Below are 22371 nucleotides of genomic sequence, written 5' to 3'. Positions count from 1 at the left end.
TCACGAGCTTTTTTTACTTTATTTCGTTCCCAGTCTTTAGTTTCGCCTTGATTCTTACGATATAATTCCTGAATGCTCATTAAGAGTAATTATTGATGGACGAGATGGACTTACATCACTAGTTGCACTGTCAGTTTGGTTCAAAACTAAAGAGTTTGAAGAATTTAACAATCCACGTGATGAATGTGATTGATCTGAATCTACTACAAATAGTCCAGTAGTTTCATCTAAGTGCATATTTATAAATAAACTAGAATCAACATTCTCCTCCTCATCTTCGTCCATTGGTGTACATTCCACAGGAACAAAAACTCCAGTAGCTTCATCAAGTACCATTTCTACTTCTTGACTGTCAGTTGTCGTATTATTATTTATATTTTCGGATGACATATTTAACTCTAAAAAATATAAAATTTAGTGTCATGTGAGAAATGTGTCAGTAATAATAGGTTAGAATTGATAAATATTGTATTGTTAATACTTACTGTGATATTTTTCTACATTCCAATGAAAAATGTATTTATTAACTATTGTTTATTCACCGTCAGTGATAGTTACATTATATGAGTAGTTAAATTTTTTTAAAAACATTAAACTAAATCACACGGCTGAGAGGGAACTTGTTTATGCGCCATATTGTATTTTAAGATACGAGATTGCGCATGACATAGTTTTTTGAATTGAGATACGAGATTGTATTTTTTTAAATAAAAAAAAAAAATGGATGAATATTTTTATTTATAACTTTACAGATCGATGCGACGATATTTACCGATTAATTTTCCGTTTAAATCCCAAAATCGTTAAAAATCGAGTTACGAGGTTGCGTCAGAAAACCATCGATATATTCTTCCAAACACCTTTTTATATGTTCATCTAACTGTATCCTTTGTTGGCTAATCCTTGTTATGTATGGTATTCTTTTCTTTGTGTTACCAGTTAATTCTTTCAGCTTCCTATGGAGATTTGATATGTCATGTTTTAAATTTCCGACTTTCTCAAGAATGTGAAAACTGTTGACGGCAATACTGCTACTTGATTAGATAAGTCTATGATAGTGTTACCTTCAGCTTGATATGGGTTTCTCCCCCTCTCCTAGCTTACAGACAATTAGATCATAAATTTTCATTAACTTATCAACTTCTTTGTCCCTCACCGCTTCTTTTTCTTCCGGTGTCATCTTCTCCATTTCTAGGATCGCATCAATGTCCATAACTTCTTCCGCCATACTCTATTCTCTAAAATATATCAAAATTCTTTCTTTTATTTTATACCATCTGTTTTTGCTGCGTACGAAAATACGCAAATTATTATCTTAGGTTACACTTATCTTGGGTATATCATCAGCATGCCGAAAGTAGGAGCTCACACAATTGACTATGAGCCAATAACACCGTATCATCGGCAAAGCGAATTGTATTTATTACGTCTTCGCCAATGTTCATTCCCTCTGTTCTTCCCCATAGTGCTTTTTTGAATATAACTTGATAATATAAGTTAAACAGGACTGGCGACAGCACTCATCCCTGTCTTACACCTCGCTTAACTGGTATTTCGTCTGTTAATAAGTTATTTATCTTTACTATCGTCGTGTGATTCCAATATATCTTTTTAATTAACGTTACATCCTTTGCTTCGAGATTGATATTCTAAAGTTCTTCAATAAGTTTAATATGCTTTAACCTGTCAAATGCCTTATGATAATCTATGAAGTACGTGTGAATAGTTTTATTGTATTCACGCATTTATGTATGAGAACATTCACGAGTTCCCATTCCTCCTCTGAAACCAAACTGAGTATTATCCAGTTGCTGCTCACATTTCTTATAAATTCTGTTTTTTATTATTTTTAATAATATTTTCAAATGATGTGCCATCAGGCTAATTTAACTATATTGATCGAATATTTAAGGGTTATTCTTTTTGGGTATCGGTATGAACACTGATTTCAGTCATTCCTCTGGTATATTTCCTTGTTGGTAGATCTTATTTAGTATCTTAGTGAAGTTTTTTAAGTTCGATCCATCTAATGCTTCTAATAGTTTCATTGGTATACTCGGCATTAGTGTGACGTCACAAACATTCTTTGTATCTAAACAAACCTGGTAGCCATACTATTTTCCATTTGTGTCTAGATTTTTGATTACTTAAGCATTTTATAGGAGTTATTAAAGGGAAAAAATTGTTAAAAAGTAAGTAATCGTATTCACTTGATAAAATAAAAATAGTTATAATAATTTAAATTGAAAAAAAATACAGTATTTTCTCATTTTAAAAGCTATATTTTAGGTTGTGCTCACTGGATTAATGTATACTATGGAATAATATTCAAATATATCAAATTAAATAATACTGATTATTTGTTCTAGTGTCATCAACGCATGTTTTAACATTATCTGCAATAGCAACCTTTTTTAAGGACAATATCGCCCAACTACAAAGAAGTAAAAACTCTTATAGCAGTGGCAATGTGAAAAAAATGATTTTCGATCCTGCTGTTCCCCTGCCCTACTTCGAGGTGAAGTTACAGCTAGTATGAAGAATAGAACTTATAATGTTGAGGTGAGTTTTGAAGTCATATCAAAAAGATTGTTGTTATTTTGCATAATCATGTTATTTTTCAGGTTTCCATTGATTACGAGGATGGTATATTGGATGCCACCTGCTCCTGCCCCAGGGGACAAGCAGTATGCCATCACATGGCAGCTGTATGTTTTCATGCACACAACAACGTCAGTGTTACTGACAAAACCTGTGTGTGGAATCAGCGCAAACCTACTGGCGATGGAGAAAAAATTGTGAGGATTAGTGATCTCTACAAACCAAAATTTTCTAATTATCAGGCTTTTTCGAGACCAGCATCAACCCAAGAAATGGCAGATTTTAGGAATGAATTAGGATACTCTAATCCAGTTGGATTTACATGGCTGTTTATGCCTGAGCAATCATAATTGACAAGCATAGTAAAGAATATTGAAGATATTTTATATTTACTAGAGTATACACAGGCTACAGACATTTTTAAAATCAAAATGCTCAGTAGATATCGATACTATAAATAAAGTTGAACAAATAACTAGAGGACAGTCAATTAATGAAAATTGACTAGTTGCTAGAAAGTACAGAATAACTAGTAGTAAATTTGGCTCTATACTGTCAGCCTGCAGGAGGAACAAATTCTCAAAATCTTTATTTTCAAGCCTACTAGAAGGGTACGAGCTGGATGGTATACAAGCGATAAAGTGGGGAAAAGAACATGAAGTGACAGCAATTGCTGTATTTCAAAAAATTACCGGATTATCAGTGGATCCAGCCGGATTTTGCATGGACTATTGTGGATTTTTGGGTGCTAGTCCTGATGGGTTTGTTTGCGAAAGATGCTTAATTGAAGTAAAGTGTCCCTTCAAACACAGAAATGTTGGAAAATTGAGACCAGTGTTAAAAGACAAAAACTACATAGTTTACTTTGAAGAAAACTTGATGATAATTAACAAGAATCATCACTATTATCACCAAATACAAGGTGCGTTACATATTGCTGAAAAGGATATGTGCTATTTAGTGATATGGGTACCAAGTGACTGTATCATTGTACGAATTCGTAGGAGTGAACAATGGACAAAAAATTTAAATATTTTAAAAACATTTTATATTTCAAAATTCATACCATTTATTTTATCGTAATAAAATATTAACAGAATTCTGAATTTTTATTCATTTCCTGCAAAGGGAAAACTTCAAACACTACGTCACTTTTCAGAGTTTCTATCCATGGCTCTCAAATTTTAATTGCCCTTAAGGCATTTTGTTTACAAAAGTGTGACTACATATATTCTTCTCAATTAATATGAAAACACATATAAACTGTCTTAATTATGTAATCGTAAGCTAATGATTTACATTTGATAAAAAGGGGAAAATTAAGGTTCAGTAAAAAGAACTGTTTAATAAAACTAGCTATAATAACTTTATTTGTAAGTAAAACAACAGATTTAAAATAACAATGTATATATTACAGACAAGTTGATACAATGCAAAGATAAACATGTTTTACAAGTTAAATAGGTTCATAAGACTTAAAAACTATTTATACAAAATCTAACGATATGATCAATCTTTTGAAGCCCTTCATAATAAAGTTGTCCAACTTCTTTAATTAAAGGATACTGCAAGTTTGTTAAAGCCCCTACTACCTGGAACACAGCATCAGCATGTGGTAACAAAGAATGTGGAATTAAATTTAATATATTGAACACCTTCATTCTCCTTATAGCACGCTTCACATGAATCCTTGCTCGAGCAATGCATTCAGTTTGATGAACTTATTCTGTAGTGAATTGAGGAGTTGTAAGAAATGGGGGAATGTTAATATGAACTCCGGGAGGCATTAAATCTTTAATTAGGAATCCTTTATCTGCCAATACCAAGTCTCCAGGTTTAAGTTGATTTAAGATTCCACAATCTTTGACAATTTTTTTGTCTGATGTTGAACCTGGATAAACATGATAAAAATGTAGCTACACCATTTGGTGCAACACCTACTAATCCTTTGCATGTATTTCTATGCTTATATGAGCTGTACGTCAACTTCTGGGAAGACATACTTTGGCGATTTATAACAGTATAAACTTCCGTACAATCTATTATAATTCTACAATTTGTGAAACTACTAAAACAGTTGGTAAGCACAACTTATTTTTACTTCTATCTGGTATTTCAGACATGAATTGTTTGAATAAAATTTCATGCAAGGCATGCACCCATGTTGTTACAATATTTGAGACTGTGCCTTGTGAAACATTAAACCTTACTGCTAAATCTTGATGTGGAAAATTTTGTTTCAATTTCATCAAAGTCATGAGCAGCTGATCAATTTTTCTCATTTTTTCTACCTTCCATTTAAAATAATATCTTATTTCATTTTTTTCCAACAAATGATACAGAGCCATGAATACATCTGTTGTAGGCAAACCAGAATATAAAATGACCAAGTTATTATCACTCCTAATATGATCAAAGGAGAATGTTTCTGATAAGTGAGAGAGACTACCTGTAGCTTTTTCTAGACTTTGTCGTAAGAAATAGTTTTCTGCTTCTGTCATAACATGGTTGCTTTGAGAGAAGTCGTCTGTTTCTTTTGACGTAGATGCTTGTGGTTCAATTTGCAATCTGCAAATGGATAAAACAATAAATAGAAATGAAAAAATCACTAGGTATCTACTTCCCAGGTGGCAAGGTCACGTGAAAATGACGTCGGAATCTGGTCATGAGATGACTAGTAATGACCAGTTCAATGACGTGAATATAACGTCAAAATGACCTCCTAATGTCTCGGACCAATGACGTCATTTATATCACATGATTTACACGTCACATAAGACGTGATTTTTAATTGTTGTATGACGTGATTATGGCGTCAACTACTACGTCAATTTGTCCCAGTTTAAAAAATGTTTAATAGGCTTCAATTTGTTTTAATAAAGAAAAAGACTTTACATGTACATAGGAAAGGGAGCACACCTATAAAAAGAAACCAAAATATTATTTTGATAAAATTTATTTATCAATAGCATGAAAAACATGATATAACTGCAAAAGAAACTTAAAATTCCAGTTTTCATAAAACAAATTAACAATGTATTGTAATATCTGTTCAAATTAGAAATACTGAATAGTATATGGTTTATTTATTATGAAAGTAATATTTTAAAATGTCAAAATGTCCTGTGAAACAAATGACTGCTCTATTTGCATGAAAAATTGGAAAAAAAGAACCTAAAATTGGCTATGAATAATAGGCATCGCCATTAGAGAACCCCTTAATTCAAGAACAATACATTTGGCAGTTATTTTCCCAACAGGCCATATTTTGAGATCTGTGAGATTTTCAACTATGAAAATATTTAAATTGCTGGAAGGATATGGATATGTATATAAGTCTGAATAGCCAAGAAACTCTTTGCAAATAAGATATATTTGACTGTCAGCAGATTTTACTATATTATGAATTTCAACTATTTTATTCCCAATTAAAACATAACTATCCGCCTTAGAATGATTACATGCTGATAATGCTATGCCTGGTAATCTCAATTTATGAAACTGTTGATTCCATTTCAAATTTTCGTCAAAAATAAGTGGTCCCAATGTATGTTTACTTTCCAATTTATACGTAATATTAGATACTGGCTGTGAAATTAAAAAATCCTTTTCAACAAGTCGTCGATGAACTTGTTGTAGGGGATTGGTTGGAGATTTTATTAATGATTTTATCTCTCCCAAATAATTTTCAAACGGAAAAGTCGAAAAATTGTCCAATTTGCCTAATAAATCTACATCATCACAAAGATGTGACATTAAGTGTACATTATAAACCATGAACTCCAAACCATACAAAGATTTTGAATGTTTGATAAATACATTTATGATATTTCTCACAAAAGGGATTTTAAATTTTTCAATATGGCTCTGTGATAACAATATTGAAACAGAAAAATGAAGAGCAAGAAAGTTTTCATATATAGCTAAATCCACAATATCTTTAAGAACCAAAGGACCTAAGTACACTAAAAACATTCTATATTCAGTAGCTTTCCAATAATTTAGTTCATTAAGCGAACGGGGTTTTCGATTGAATTCTACTGGTATCATATTTTTAAGGTTGAGCAATCGTTCTGAAATCATATTAACTCTCTGATGTTGTAATCTAACCTTCAAGGATCCTGCAATCCAAGTATTCAGTAGCTTTCTAACTACTCCTAAGCAAATGTTGTGCATATAGTCAATCGGAAAACTACTAATTAGATCAATTGGTAATTCATGAAAACTAGTCTGCGAGATATGATGCTCATCGTCCAATTGTAAGCGAAAAGATTCATTCGTGCGTTTCTGACCATTGAAAACTACCTTGTGTTTATAATATTCTCCGTGAATTGTGCATCTATCACAAGAGGAATATTCTAAGTGGAATTTAGTGCCTTTTAGATAGGCCCTTGCAGGTGCATCGCACACAAAACTATGTACCTCTAATGTGAAGTGTTTGTTACAAATAACAAAACCATTTTGCAATAAATCTTTCAATTCTACTATGAATGGATGAAGAAATGTATTTAAAGGATGTGGTTTATTTTTTCCACAAAAGATGGAAATTGCAAAAGGTCTACTACCAGATATATTTTTTATTAATCCCAAAATAGGCCAAAACTGCATTTTTGAACTTTTGAAGAGTGGAATGCCATCAACATTAAAACTAATTTGAATTTTGTCTACACTAGTATCATTTGAAATAAGCTTAGAAAGAGCACTCCTCAATCCAAAATAACAGAACTGACCAGATTCTATATCCACAATTGGTGTAAATTTTGGGGTTGATAACAAGGTACGACTGTCTAAAGGAAGTTCAGGGTGGTAAGGATGAAGCAAATGAAGTAGGTGTGTCAAAGCAGAAAGTGAAATTTTATGTTTTAGAGCCCATTCCGCCAAATCATTAGCAATAGAAGTTACTGTGCATAATGAATCATTGTTATCAGAACTGATTGATTTATCAACTTTAACAGATGATGTACTAGTACTAGTATTACTAGTGTTGCTAATAGTATCATTGAAGAAAAAGCAGTCATTTGTTTCATCAACATTTTCTGCACCCCGTCCAGGGTTAACAGAGGTTCTTGACATATATTGAAATTCTTGTTTGGTCGCTTGTAAAGCCCATCTACACTTTTGTCTTGAACCAACCAATTCTTTCAACTTACGTTTTGACATTTTTAAAAATAAAAATATATGCTAATAATTCATAAAAAGTAGTTGATAATACAATCAAACCAGAGCACCAGCATTTCTTTTTTGCTCACGTTGTTTGGCATATTTTAGCCATATTTTGATAGCATTTTCCACATCTGCTTGAGAGGTCAAGGGAGTTTTGATTTGTATGGCACCTGTAACGAAATAAATGAGTGGTTATTTAATGAGAATTATCCCTGTCGCAGAAATAAGAAAATAGTATTATTCTATTATGCTTTATGAAGGACGAATTTAGGCAGTACCACACAAAAACAACGAATAGTACTTACGAATGATAACAGATTTCACTAAAGTGTTGGAAAATGGCACTTTATTGTTTCTCTGCCCAGCAAAATTATACAATTTGGCCAAACTGTTGGTCAAGAGTTGTCTCATGATTCTATTAACATGAGCTGTGGTGCCATTTCCTCCAATTGAGGAAAGGTAGGATGCCTAAAGCAAAAAATAAAACTACTATAATAGACCTCCATAATAAAACTATCACAAAATTCTATTTTAGAGTAAGTACAATAAATATTTAGATTACAATTACACTTAAATCAATGGGAGATGTCTAATTCTTAATTCACTTTTAATGAAATTCTATGTAAAAAGTACTTACCAAATCATTAAATTTTTCTTCGGATTTCAAATATTGTTCCAAATTTTCAAACCTCCTTTGATCGTCTATTGGAAACTGCACGGGTATGTTATTGGGTAGACTAGCAACTACTGAACTTCGAGAGTTTTTTAGAAGAGTCTTTACTTCCTTGACCTCTTCTCTCAACTTTTTCAATTCCAAATAAAATATATATTCATAATAAAATATATAATCATAATAACCAAGCCGGTTTATGATTGATATAAAATCACAATAGCCGTTCGTTCGTTTGTTGTGGATGGCGGGTTGTCATCATCATGTTGGCTAGCGGCGCAAGCGCATACGCGTTACCTTAGTAGATCCCGCCAATTATAAATTTTTATAGGAAGTTTCTTAAAAAAAATTATTTATAGATATTAGATAATATTATAGGTTTTGTTTAAATACTATATAAAAAGATCTCAATTTTTTTTGGACTTAATAAATAAAAAAATGCTGGAATTTTCAGTGTCATGGTTGTTTATTATCGAAAATAGCCTCACAAAATAATTACATTAGTCACAAAATAAAACAAATGAAATATATCTGATTTTTTCAGATGAGTTATCACTAGATAGTCTCGTCATTATGACGTGACAAGATGTCGTGTTATTATCACGTCGATTTTTGGTGGTCTCAGTGTTTTCGACCAGTGATCACCAAATGTTGACGTCATTATGACGTGCCCTTGCTAGTTGGGGTAGTCCGTCCGGTGAATTTATTCGGTGTTGGCACAACTCTTTTTTCACTGTACCTCCGGAGCGTCCGTTTATATCGTCCCTATAAACGTAGTAGCCTGGCCAGGTGAATCTGTGTGTGTCGCCTGGCAATTTCGTTTCTTGTAGAGTGAAGATATCGTAATCTTCTTCCTCCAAGATCACTCCTATGGTGTTTTGGTTTGTTCGTAGTCCTCCTGTGTTCCACGAGCCGATCTTTATTTGACTAGGAAGGTTGTTTGTCATTTTATTTGGCTTGTTGGGCTATTAATGTCGCTATGAGTGCCTGCATGTTCTGCAGCATAATTAATATCTCGCCCGTTCCTTGTTGTTTTTGAGGAATTGAGGCTAACGGCGTTTTCTTGGCCGTTTGGGCGTAACTGACTCCTTTGATCGTGGTTTTTGTTGTTGGTTTTTTTGGGATTTTTCGGACACCCCCTGTAGTTGGCTGGGTGGTCTCCTGCGCAGTTTCTGCATCTCGGTTTCTCAGTCTTGCTCAGTGTGCAGTTCGCGGCCCTGTGTTCTCCTGTGCATCTTACATAGCACACGTCCATGTTGCACGTGCTCTGTCCGTGATGGAAACCTTGGCACCTGTAGCATTGTACAGGTCCGTCGTGTTTCTTCTGTTCTACCACACTTATTTTCGTGTGGCAGAGATATCTCAGGTTTTTGTATGCCTGCTCTTCTGCAGGCTCGATAACTACCATGTATATTGGTAGTAATTTTCTTCTGTTGTCTTGGTTTTTTTGCGTATAGCTCTTCAGTTGCCATACTTTTTTGGTTTCAATCCTAATTCCCTCAGCTCGGTTTCTACTTCCAGAGCTGGGGTGTTGACTGCTAGTCCTTTTATCAATAGCTTTCTTTCTTTTTCTTCTCTGAGTGCGTACGTGTACCACTCTATTTCTTTATGCAAGCTCAGGAGCATCTTCATTTTGTTAAAATCATCCACTGGTTGCGTGGTGATCTTTTCTGTGTGGCTGCCCATTTTGCATTGGGCGTTGATACTTCTCTGTATCAGTTGTTTCCTGATAACAGTCCACATCAGTGGGGATTTCAGTATGATTGGAGGTGGCGTCCTCTCTGGTTTTTTTTGTTTTTCCTCTTCGTCTCTCTTTATTTTTTTTAGTTCTTCCTCTATTTCTTTTCCGCTTTCGTTGCTGTCGTTTTTGTTTTCTACCGTAGGTTTGCTTTTCGCATTCTTACGTTTTCTTTTATTTTTCACTTGCGTGAAATCCTCCTCTTCCATTGGGCAGTCTTCGCTGTTTGAGTCCTCAATTACTATGGTCGGGCTCCCACATTTCCTCTCCCACAATTTGTTCTCCGCTTGTGGTTGTCCTTTCTTTTGCATATTTTCAATTTGTTCCATAAGTTTTGTTACTTTCTTCTCTAGTTTGTCCATTGTTTCACTCATGTTGAACATTCTCACCTGTTGTGTTTCAACAGTTCTTTTCAATAGAAGGATTTCCTGGTCCTTTTTTTGGTTTTCTTCCTCCGATTTATTCAGTTCTTCTCTCGTTTTTTTTTAATTCTTCATTTGTAACTTCAAGAAGTTTCACCGCCCTATCTCTTGATGTTCCCCTATAGTAGGGTTTTTCCCTACCTTTGGGGATTTTAGGCTCCATGCCTGTACTTTCTTCTTTTTCTTCCTCTAGTTCTTTTTTTTTTAAATTTCCTAAGATTTCCTGGGATTTAAAAGTTAAATATTTGTCCATACTAAGTGTACGGAAACTTTAGATAGCGGAATTCTCCGCGCAATCAAAATGCTTTATTATCGGACTTTCGTCATGCGAAGAAAATCTTAAAGCCTATAAAATAAATGTGCCTAATTGACACAACCTGCAATAAAAGTTTTATTTGGGTCTTACCCGCGTCCGCTTTCGCTTCACTACACAGTCACAGATGTTCACTCAACGTAAACTGAACAGGACCGTAACCAGCCCAGTCTGATCTCGAATTTTAGAAGGAGAAATACTCCTGAACAAAAACTACTAGCCTAGAAGCAGTAGAGAGAAGTTACACACACACACACACAATTTCCCTTGAGACGAGCCCGTCCCTCTAGGCATCCACCCCCGGATAAATCCTCGAGTGGGTGCGAAGAAGAACATTCCAACCACCCCCTGTCATTCCGACAGATCCTCATCCTCTTTCACGTCGCAGTTTCGCGTGTAGAATCCTTCCTCTCCCCTGAGATCTATGGGGGATTCTAGGATGTCTTATCTTTTTGTTAAGAGATTAGCCTGTTGGCTATACACTCTTGGCTTCTTGTTCTGGACGTCTTCGTGTGTGTGTGTGTGTGTGTTTCGCGGCCTCGGGTAAACCTCTTCCTACCTCCTACCGGTAGAAAAAGATCTAATCCGAGTGGTCCTTCACCTTCTCTATAGCTGTCCCCGATGTATAACTATGCATTTCCTTATGAAACGCAGAATTACCGTGTCGGGGTGTGTCCTCTTGTGGTTTACTTCTGTTGGGCAATGAGTGTTGCTATGAGTGTCTGCATGCTCTGCAACATACTCAGTAGCTCTGGTGTTTTTTCTCCTGTCATTGTCGTTTTCTTCGCAGTTTGTGCGTAGGTGCGTCCTGTTTGCGTGGTATTCTTAGCTTGGCTGCTTTCCGTCTTTTTCGGGTGTTTCGGGCACCTCTTGTAGTTTGCGGGGTGTTCTCCTCCGCAGTTCCTGCAATTCAGTTTTTCCGTCTTGCTGAGCGTGCCTTTTTTTCTACCACACTTATTTTTGTGTGGCAGAGGTATCTCAACTTCTTCTGTAGGTTTTATTACTACCATATATATATATATATATATATATATATATATATATATATATATATATATATATATATATATATATAGGTAGTAGTTTTCGGTTGTTGTCCTCCTTTCTCCATACTTTTTTGGGTCTTAATCCGTTTTCCCTCAGTTCTTCCTGTACCTCCGACACTGGGGTGTTGACAGCTAGTCCTTTTATGACAAGCTTTTTCTCCTTTTCCTCATTGAGTAGGTAGGTATACCACTCAATCTCCTTATACTCGCTCAGGAGCATCTTCATCTTGTTAAAATCTTCCTTAGTCGCCGTCGTTATTTTGCCCGTGTGTATTCCCATTTTACACTGGGCATCGATTTTTCTTTGCACTAGCTGTTTGCGTAGTGCTGTCCACATGAGTGGGGATTTTAGAATTATCGGAGGTGGCCTTCTCTCCGGTTTTGTCTGCTTCCTTTGTTCATCTCGTTTTATCTTCTCCAATTCTTCTTTCATCTCATCTTTCAATTCTACTATTTTATCTGCCAATTTGTTGTTATCGGCATTGAGATCTCTAATAGTGCCCTCTTAGGACTTAATATGCTTGTTATTACCGATGATCGTTTTGTGAAGAATGTGTCCTTTAGGGTAAAAAGGGGGACATGATCTAGCTATTCGCTAGAATAATGGAAGTTCAAAAATCTCTCACACGTATATTGATAACGTTACATGTCTGTACTGGACAACGATCATAGTTATAATAATAATAAGCCGTCGACCCGGATGGATCGAACCAACCAAAAATGCTTACATATTAACTTACATTTCCTATCAATATGCTGACATCTGAAGTAAGGTACCATGCACATTGAAACAGGAAATTATCTTGCAATTATAACAGGCAGTTCAATGTCCATTGCAGTTTCTTCATAATTTCTCATCCTCTCTTCGAGGGATTTGATTTGCTGTCCCATCTTCTCAACCAGCGCTTCATACACAGCTTTTTGTTGAATTATGATTTTAGACAACTCAATTTTCTCTTCGTCTTGTTTCTTTGTCGACGATCCTCTGCCATAAGGTTTTACCCTATTTTTGGAGTTTTCAGGCTCCATGCCTGTTGCTGTCTGTCTCGGTTTTCCTATTTTTGATTCGGTATCTAGAAGTTACCTAAAAAGGAAAGTTTAAGCCGTACTGACAAGTACGGCTGTTTCGAAACGGATAAATTCCGCACAATCAAATTTGTGTTGATAAACACAATTCTTTCATGCAGAAGTATTTCAATTCATTATAAATAAAAGGCTGTGTCAAAGCACAGCTACCTGCTGAAAAAAAAAAAAGAAAAAGGAAAGTTTTATCAGGGTCTCACCTGACTACCTGAGTCCGCTTTTACTTCACTTCACTTGTTCTCTCGTCGAAGTCTCGGAATCAACTAGATAAGAAGAAGTTACCGCACACACACACACTTGCGCGTGAGAAATCCCGTCCCTCTAAGCATCCACCGCCGGATAAATCCGCGAATGGGTGCGAAGAAGAACATTCCAACCACCCCTTGTCAATTCCGACAGGTCCTCATCCTCTTTCGCGTCGCAGTTTCGCGCGTACAATCCTTCCTCTCCCCTTAGTTCTATGGGAGATTCTGGGATGTCTATCTTTTTTTGTTAAGAGATTAGCCTGTTGGCTATACTCTCTTGGCTTCATAGTTCTGGACGTCATAATGTGTGTGTGTGTGTTTCGCGGCCTCGGGTAAACCTTTTCCGACCTACAACCGGTCGGAAAGATCTAATCCGAGTGGTCCTTCGCCTTCTCTATAGCTGTCCCCGATGTATAACTCTACACTCGCTTACGAAATGCGGAGTTACCGTGTTGGGGGGTGTCCTCTTGTGGGTTGTCTCTGAAAACCTAGGATGTAGAAATTTTTTTTTTATGATTTTTGTTTTTTTTTGGTTTTTTGTTTTTTTTTATACTAACCTAAACTAGCCTACCTTAACCTACTTTACCTATCCATCCAATTGTTTTCTGGGCCTCTTGTGTTTCTTGTAGTCTTCTTTGTTGTATTTTATGATTTCCCTTAATTCTTCGTTGGGGTGTGTTGCCAACTCCTCGAATAGCTTTATTGCCCTTTGGTCCATGATGTCTAATACTTTTTCGGGTCCCGTTTCTCCGTATATTTTGTTGAGCCTGTAATTTCTTTCTGTTTGTTTTGCAAGTATGTCCCCAGGCAACAGAGGCGTACGTAATAATCGGTATTATTATACTCCTGATAAATCTGAGCTTTGTTTCCGTCTTTAACTTGCTTTTTCTACCGATTAATCCGCATAGTCTTGCTCTCGCTTGTCTCACTTTGTCGACAGTGTTTTTCACGTGTTCGTTGAAAGTGAGACTTTGGTCTAGCGTTACGCCTAGGTATTTGGCCTTTTTTGTCCACTGGATTTCTTCGTTGTTAATTTTTATTTTCCGGTCGGGTTGGCGGCTTCTTTTTTTCTTAAAGAGAACTGCTTGGCTTTTCTCGCAGTTGACTTGTATTTTCCATGTTTTGCACCATTCGTCAATCTCTTTTGCAGCGTTTTGGAGTCTTTTCGTGATGTTTTTCACCTTAACGCATCTCGTTGCTATTGCTGTGTCGTCCGCATATAGCGCTGTCAAGGTGTTCTCCGTTTTCGAGATGTCTGCTGTGTATATGTTATACAGCATTGGTGATAGTACCGCTCCTTGCGGTACTCCCGCCTGCTGCTCTCCGACCTCCGATTTTTCGTTTGCGACCTTCACCTGAAACTTCCTGTCTTTGAGGTACGTGCTCAGGAGTTTTATGAGCGGTTTTGTGTATCCTGCCTCTTTCATCTTGTAAAGCAAGCCCTCGTGCCATACTCGGTCGAAGGCTTTGCTTACGTCTAGGAAGATTACCCCTGTGGATTCTTTCTGGTTGAAACCTTGAGTAGTATATTCTACTAGTCTCAAGATTTGTTGTTCGGTGCTGTGGTTTTTCCTGAAGCCGAATTGTTCCTCTGGTATTGTATTTAATGTCTTTGTTTGTTCGTTCAGAATCCTCAGTATCACCCTCTTTGCGATTTTACTCATGGCAGGTAGCAAACTTATCGGTCTGTAGTTTTGGGGGAAAGTGGGGTCTTCCCGGGTTTTCTCAGCATGATAATGTCTGCTTGTTTCCATCTCGATGGAAAGTGTTTTGTCTTCAACATGCCACTTATTATGTTCGAAAGGTATGCCATACCTTTTTTTGGCATGTTTTTCAGCGCTCTGTTTGTGATTCCGTCTATTCCCGGAGCCTTCCTTGCTGATACGAACCTGAGTAGTTCTTTCACTTCCATCGGTGTTGCGAATTCTAGGGTTTCTTGATCGTCCTCTTCTTCTAGGTAATCGTTGATATTTTCTTCTATCATGTCTGAGAGGTCCATATCTTCGTCGGGATGTTCGTTCAGTGTAAACTGAAGTTCCATCGTGTTTTTCAGCTCTTCTGCTTTCTCTTTGTCTGTATACGCCATCCCGTTGCTTCCGTGTATTGGGGGCATCGGTTTTCTTTCTTCTCTTAAGACTTTAGATATGTTCCATAATCCGGGTTTTTGCGGATCTAGTTCGTTTATCCTTCTGTTCCATTCCTCGCTTCTGTGCTCCTGTAGCTGTTCTTGAATTTCCTGTTTCATTTCCCTCACTCTCCTCCTTTCTTCTGGATTTTGCGTTCTTTGGGCTCTTCTAGCTATTCGGTTTTTCTCCCTAATCAGATTTCTCAGATCGTCGCTTATATTTTTAAATCTGCCGTATTTGTCTGGTACGGTCATTGTGGTACTTCGTTCTGTCGCTTCTGATAGTGCTTCTTCGAAGAAACAGACCTGTTCTTCTAGCATCTCCTCGCTTTTTATTTCCGTGATTGGTCCTAACAGCTGTCCTGTTAGCCTTCTGAATTTCTCCCAGTTGGTTTTTCTCACGGTTCTTCCTGCTTGTCTGTTGCCGCTACCGATGGTGACGACGATTGGTGAATGAGCGTCGCCGCCGTCTATGGTCCGGATTTCTACAGGCATCGTCATGTCTCTCAACACGGCGATGTCTATAACCTCGGGCCTTTCTCCATTTGGTGGGTAGTGTGTCGGTCTTACTGGTCCTATCGCTTGATAGGATGGGTGATCTTCTATGATCTTCTCCAAGTTTCTTCCTTGTCTGTTTCTTCTTGTGCTGTACCACGCAGGGGACTTGGCATTCAGATCTCCTATGATGATGCCTTTTTTACCATCTGGGAGTACTGCTAGCACATCTTCCTCGTGTATTGTAGTCTCAGGCCTTACGTATGCTGATATTATTCTAATATCGCCGTATGATGTTTTAATGACTACTATTGTCGCCTCCATGCTAAGTAGTCCGTCCGGTGAATTTATTCGGTGTTGGCACAACTCTTTTTTTACTAAGATCGCTGTGCCTCCGGAGCGTCCGTTTATATCGTCTCTATAAACGTTGTAGCCTGGCCAGGTGAATCTGTGTGTGTCACCTGGCAATTTTGTTTCTTGTAGAGCGAAGATATCGTAATCTTCTTCCTCCAAGATCACTCCCATGGTTTTTTGGTTTGTTCGTAGTCCTCCTATGTTCCACGAGCCGATCTTTATTTGACTAGGAAGGTTGTTTGTCATTTTATTTGACTTGTTGGGCTATTAATGTCGCTATGAGTGCCTGCATGTTCTGCAGCATACTCAATATCTCGCCCGTTCCTTGTTGTTTTTCTGGAATTGGGGCTGACGGCTTTTTCTTGGCCGTTTGGGCGTAGCTGACTCCTGGGATCGTGGTTTTTGTTGTTGGTTTTTTGGTTTCCTCTTTTTTGGGATTTTTCGGACACCCCCTCTAGTTGGCTGGGTGGTCACCTGCGCAGTTTCTGCATTTCGGCTTCTCGGTCTTGCTCAGGGTGCAGTCCGCGGCCCTGTGTTCTCCTGCGTATCTTACACAGCGCACGTCCATGTTGCACGTGCTCTGTCCGTGATGGAATCCTTGGCACCTGTAGCATTGTACAGGTCCGTCGTGTTTATTCTGTTCTACCACACTTATTTTCGTGTGGCAGAGATATCTCAGATTTTTGTATGCCTGCTCTTCTGCAGGCTCGATAACTACCATGTATATTGGTAGTAATTTTCTGGTGTTATCTTGATTTTTTGAGTAAAGCTCGTCAGTTGCCATACTTTTTTAGGTTTCAATCCTTATTCCCTCAGCTCGGTTTCTACTTCCGGAGCTGGGGTGTTGACTGCAGTCCTTTTATCACTAGCTTTCTTTCTTTTTCTTCTTTGAGTGCGTACGTGTACCACTCTATTTCTTTGTGCTCGCTCAGGAGCATCTTCATTTTATTGAAATCATCCACTGATTGCGTGGTGATCTTTCCAGTGTGGTTGCCCATTTTGCATTGGGCGTTGATGCTTCTCTGTATCAGTTGTTTCCTGATTACAGTCCACATCAATGGGGTTTTCAATATAATTGGAGGTGGCCTCCTCTCCGGTTTTTTTTTTGTTTTTCCTCTTCGCTTCTCTTTATTTTTTTCAGTTCTTCTTCTATTTCCTTTCCGTTTTCGTTGCTGTCAGTTGTATTTTCTATCGTAAGTTTGCTTTTCGCATTCTTACGTTTTCTTTTATTTTTCACTTGCGTGAAATCCTCCTCTTCCATTGGACTGTCTTCGCTGTTTGAGTCCTCCATTACTATTGTCGGGCTCTCGCATTTCTTTTCACATGTTTTGTTTTCCGTTCGGGTTTGTCCTTTATTTTTTTTTTTTCATTTTGCTCCAGCAGTTTCGTAAGTTTTCTGCTTAGATTTTCTACCGTTTCGGTCAAGCTATCGATTTTTGAAAGTTGCATTTCAACTGTTTTTCTTAGGAGCTTGTTTTCTTCCTCCATTTTTTTTTGTTCTTCGTTCCTTCGTTTCAATTCTTCTTCCAGCTTCTTGTTTGTTCCTTCGATGATTTTCGCCATCCTTTCTCTCGAAGTTCCCCTATCGTAGGGTTTTTCCCTACCTTTGGGGGTTTCAGGCTCCATGCCTGTACTCTCGTCTGTATTTATTTTTCTTTTTTTTTTATAGATTCTCTAGAATTGTCTGAAATTTAAAAGTTAAATATTTGTCCGTACAAAGTGTACGGAAACTTTAAATAGCGGAATTCTCCGCGCAATCGAAATGCTTTATTATAAGACTTTCCTCATGCGAAGAAAGTCTTAAAGCGTATAAATTAAATGTGCCTAACTGACACAACCTGCGATAAAAGTTTTATTTGGGTCTTACCCGCGTCCGCTTTCGCTTCACTACACAGTCACAGATGTTCACTCACCGTAAACTGAACAGGACCGTAACCAGCCCAGTCTCAACAGCAAACTTGCAACTACTGCAGTTTACTCCGAATAGAAGTTACCGCATTTACGTCCCTCTCTTTTATATCAACGTACGTAATTATAATAGGCTCCGCCCTTCTACGTTTGCGCATTTGCTATAATTTCATTGGTAGGGCATGTTAATATAAATTCTAATTTTTCCCAATTCCTCCTGGACTTGTTTGTCCATTGATAAGTCTTCTTCTTCCGATGATTGTCTTTATGGTTTCTTCCTTTTTTTTCTTATTTTTAACTTCAGTATAATCTCCTTCCATAGGGCAGTCTTGTATTTCTTCGTTCACTCTGTTCTGGTAATTCATATCTTCTCCTTCCGTAGTTTGATTTCTTTCCATCTCTTCGATTTTCCTTTCCAATTCTTCGTATTTGGCTTCCAGTTTGTGATTGTTTTTCTCTATGGTCTCTATATACTCATTTCTTGTAATCTCTCTTTTCATATCTTTCAATCGTCTTTTCAAGGGATTAAATTTGTTGTCCCATCGTCTTTATAATTACTTCATAATCAATTATTTGTTGTTTCTTCATTTCTGATAACTGATTCATTACCTCTTCTGTTTGCCTTTTTAACGACAAGTCTTTGTAGTAGGGTTTCTCCCTGTTTTTGGAGTTTTTAGGCTCCATGTCTGTTACTTTTTGTATTGGCTTCCCTATTTTTGCTTGACGATCTGTAAATTACCTGAAAAAAATTTATTAAGCCGTACTGAGAAGTACGGCTGTTTTGGAAACGGATAAATTCCGCACAATCAAATTTGTGTTAACAAACACAATTCTTTCATGCAGAAGTATCTCAATTCATTATAAGTAAAAGGCTGTGTCAAAGCACAGCTACCTGAAAAGATAAAGAAAGTTTAATCAGTGTCTCACCTGAGTCCGCTTTCACTTCAAATCACTGTCGCACTTGTTCACTCATCGAAGTCTCGGAGTCAACTAGAAGTTACACACACACACACAATTTCCCTTCAGACGAGCCCGTCCCTCTAGGCATCCACCCTCGGATAAATCCACGAGTGGGTGCGAAGAAGAACATTGCAACCACCCTCTGTCATTTCGACAGGTCCTCATCCTCTTTCACGTCGCAGTTTCGCGTGTAGAATCCTTCCTCTCTCCTGAGGTCTATGGGAGATTCTGGGATGTCTTATCTTTTTATTAAGAGATTAGCCTGTCTGCTATACACTCTTGGCTTCTTGTTATGGACGTCTTCGTGTGTGTGTGTGTGTTTCGAGGCCTCGGGTAAACCTCTTCCTACCTCCTCCCGGTAGGAAAAGATCTAATCCGAGTGGTCCTTCGCCTTCTCGATAGCTGTCCCCGATGTATAACTCTACATTTGCTTATGAAACGCAGAGTTACCGTGTCGGGGGGTGTCCTCTTGTGGGTTGTCTCTGAAAACCTAGGATTGTGGATAGGAAATTTTTTATTTATTTATTTTTATTTTTTTTTTACTTTTTAGACTAACCTAACCTACTACTACTACTACTACTACTAACCTAACTTAACCTACTTTACCTATCCATCCAATTGTCTTCTGGGCCTCTTGTGTTCTTCGTTGGGGTGCGTTGCCAACTCCTCGAATACCTTTACTGCCCTATGGTCCATAATGTCTAGAACTTTTTCAGGTCCCGTTTCTCCGTATATTTCCTCGCTACTTGTTGTCCAGTGAACATTTAGTGCTTGTCTCAGCGTTATGTTTTGTTGAGCCTGTAGTTTATTCCTGTTCTTCTACCGATTAATCCGCATAGTCTTGCTCTCGCTTGTCTCACTTTATCAACAATATTTTCCACGTGTTCGTTGAAAGTGAGACTTTGGTCTAGCGTTACGCCTAGGTATTTTGCCTTTTTTGTCCAATAGATTTCTTCGTTGTTTATTTTTATTATCCGGTCGGGTTGGTGGCTCCTTTTTTTCTTGAGGAGAACTGCTTGGCTTTTCTCGTAGTTGACTTGTATTTTCTTTGTTTTGCACCATTCGTCAATTTTTTTTAAAGTAAATTTATGTATTGCATGTATTTAAAATAATGAATAGATTAGGAGCTATTTTGTTTTATAAGGCATTATTTTTATTTTATTGTAAAAAAATACAAGTTGGAATAATTTTAAGGAAGAATATATAATTATGATTAATTGCAGCAAGTATTTGTTTATTTTTTAATCATCATAGTAATCGACAAAATCATTAGAATTTTCATCATTCATCCAATCACGATACTGTTCGTTCGAGTCATCATCCTCGTCATCAGTTATGTTGTCATTATTGGTAGCTTCTTCTGCAACAAAACTGTTTAAAGAATTAAAAACCAAAATTATAAGTACAAAATATGGCTAGATCGTCAGCGTATGCGATCATTTGGCGCCGCCCTCTAGTTCTAATCGGAGTACCCCGTCGTAGAGTATGAACCAAAGGGTCGGTCCTTCCCCCTCCGTTGTCCTTTTTTCCTCCTCTTTCTTTTCTTTTTCATTTTCTATTTCTCTCTCAACCCTGCTTTCCTCCCTTTCCCTTTTTTTGCAGTTTCCCCAAATATTATTTTTTCAGCAGTGCTCCCTCACTACTCTCATCCCCCTTTTGTTTTTCTTCAATAATTGTTGATTGTGTTATAATTTTATCCGAACTTTATTTTTTTATTCCTCTTCTGCCTCTCTATCGGCTCCCATTCAAATTTCTTTCTTTCTGCTTCTTCCTCCTCCTTTCTCCTAACTTCTACTTCCACCGTTCTCCTCCTCTCTTCTTCCCCCTTCTTAAGTTTTGATTGTTGTTTGTCCATGTGATTCCCACGAGTAGGGACGTATGAATTGTCCGGCGAGGCAGTGCGCTTTTACCTCGCTAAGGCTAGATACTCTGGGAGGTCGCCAGGTTTCCCAGAGGCACACGTTCGAGACTGACTCCGCGCAGCCATTCATTCCGTAGCCACGGTAGCTCACAACGTAGGATTACGGATTCTTTTCTCGAGGTTTACTCCTCTATGTCTTTTTGGTCCGCGGGTAATTATTGGGGAACGCATTTGATCCTTATTCATCACCTATCCGATAAGGTTGGTCCTCTTACAAAAGGTTGAGCGACTCAGGACCGACCACTCCTTTCGGAGACACCCTATGAGCCATTGGGACGCGTCGTGTCGGGTAGACCAAACCCCATCCCAGGGAACTCGCGTCGAGGATTTGGACCGACTCACTTCCTGCCTCCTCGACTCGACCTCTCTGGGCACGAAACCTAACCTAACCTAACCTTTTTTTTTGCCCCCAAGCTAATGCCGTCCTCACAGCGGGCAGGTGCAATGCTGTATGTGTGGGACTCTCACCCACTAAACCACCCTCATTGTTTACGCATCCCTGGGGATTTGCATGCGCCGGGAGGACAACAAGTTGTCATTATATCGGCGCACCTCCCCTATCTATCCTCTTTTTCGTTTCTGTTCATTGCTATGGTCATGTACGTCGTTACCGCGTTCCAGGTTACTTTATCCTCCAACATTTTCCCTATGATCTCGGTTGCCATTGGCAAGTCACATCCTAGTTGTTCTTTCAGTCTGGCTCTTTCCTCACCCCATCTCGCACATTCGTAGAGGACATGGGCTGGGTCGTCCCTTTGCCCACATGTTTAACATGTGTCATCCTCGGTTTTACGGATTCTTTTAGTGAAGGTACCGAACGAACCATGCCCCGTCAGAACCTGCGTGATGTAGTAAGAAGTGGTTCTGTGTGTGTACATGACCCAGCTTCTTATGTCTTTAATCAAGATTTTGGCCACTGGGCCTTCGTCTCCAGACTGTCCCACCTCTCCTGCCACTTTTTATATGTTCTTTCTCTTGCCATTCGTCTATTACCGGCTAACCTGCCTCCTATTTTATATAGAAAGCATCTCTCAGCTATCATGAGATCGATCGGTGGGAAACCTGCTATAACCTGGACTGCCTCGGCCGATACGGTCCTATAGGCAGCGGCGACCATCAGTAAGCCTTTTCTTTGCGCGGCCATTAATCTTTCCTTGTATGAATGTATCTTCATGGCTTCGCGCCAGGCTGGCGCCGCATACAGGAGGACGCTGTGCATTACTTGGCACAGAACCCTGCGCTTGCAATAACCAGGCCCTCCCACATTCGGCATCAGTCTTCGTAGTTGTGCAATCTTTTTATCGGCTTTTTCGACCGTGTGTTTCAT

At 38.1% G+C, this 22371-nt stretch overlaps 2 protein-coding genes across 2 annotated transcripts; both read right to left on the bottom strand.

The window, feature by feature from the left end:
• Positions 1 to 5543: 5543 nt before the first annotated feature.
• LOC130449553 (uncharacterized) lies at positions 5544 to 8960 on the bottom strand. Its single transcript, XM_056787445.1, has 3 exons — positions 8402 to 8960; positions 8070 to 8232; positions 5544 to 7934 (listed from the first exon to the last, which is right to left on the bottom strand). Exon 3 carries the CDS (start codon positions 7759 to 7761, stop codon positions 5776 to 5778), a length of 1986 nt encoding a protein of 661 aa, XP_056643423.1. The 5' UTR covers positions 7762 to 7934; positions 8070 to 8232; positions 8402 to 8960; the 3' UTR covers positions 5544 to 5775.
• A 12641-nt stretch (positions 8961 to 21601) lies between these two features.
• Positions 21602 to 22371, bottom strand: LOC130449163 (uncharacterized). Its single transcript, XM_056786840.1, has 2 exons — positions 21989 to 22371; positions 21602 to 21797 (listed from the first exon to the last, which is right to left on the bottom strand). Exons 1-2 carry the CDS (start codon positions 22369 to 22371, stop codon positions 21602 to 21604), a joined length of 579 nt encoding a protein of 192 aa, XP_056642818.1.

The sequence above is a fragment of the Diorhabda sublineata genome, chromosome 10, assembly GCF_026230105.1.
Source record: "Diorhabda sublineata isolate icDioSubl1.1 chromosome 10, icDioSubl1.1, whole genome shotgun sequence".
Lineage (NCBI taxonomy): Eukaryota > Metazoa > Arthropoda > Insecta > Coleoptera > Chrysomelidae > Diorhabda > Diorhabda sublineata.
This window is presented reverse-complemented; position numbering and strand designations above follow the sequence as displayed.

Coding starts and splice junctions, on each gene's coding strand:
- LOC130449163 (XM_056786840.1), bottom strand. CDS start 22,371: ATGAAACACACGGTCGAAAAAGCCGATAAAAAGATTGCACAACTACGA. Junction 21,798..21,988: donor TATAAAAAGTGGCAGGAGAG/GTGGGACAGTCT, acceptor ATGTGGGCAAAG/GGACGACCCAGCCCATGTCC.
- LOC130449553 (XM_056787445.1), bottom strand. CDS start 7,761: ATGTCAAAACGTAAGTTGAAAGAATTGGTTGGTTCAAGACAAAAGTGT.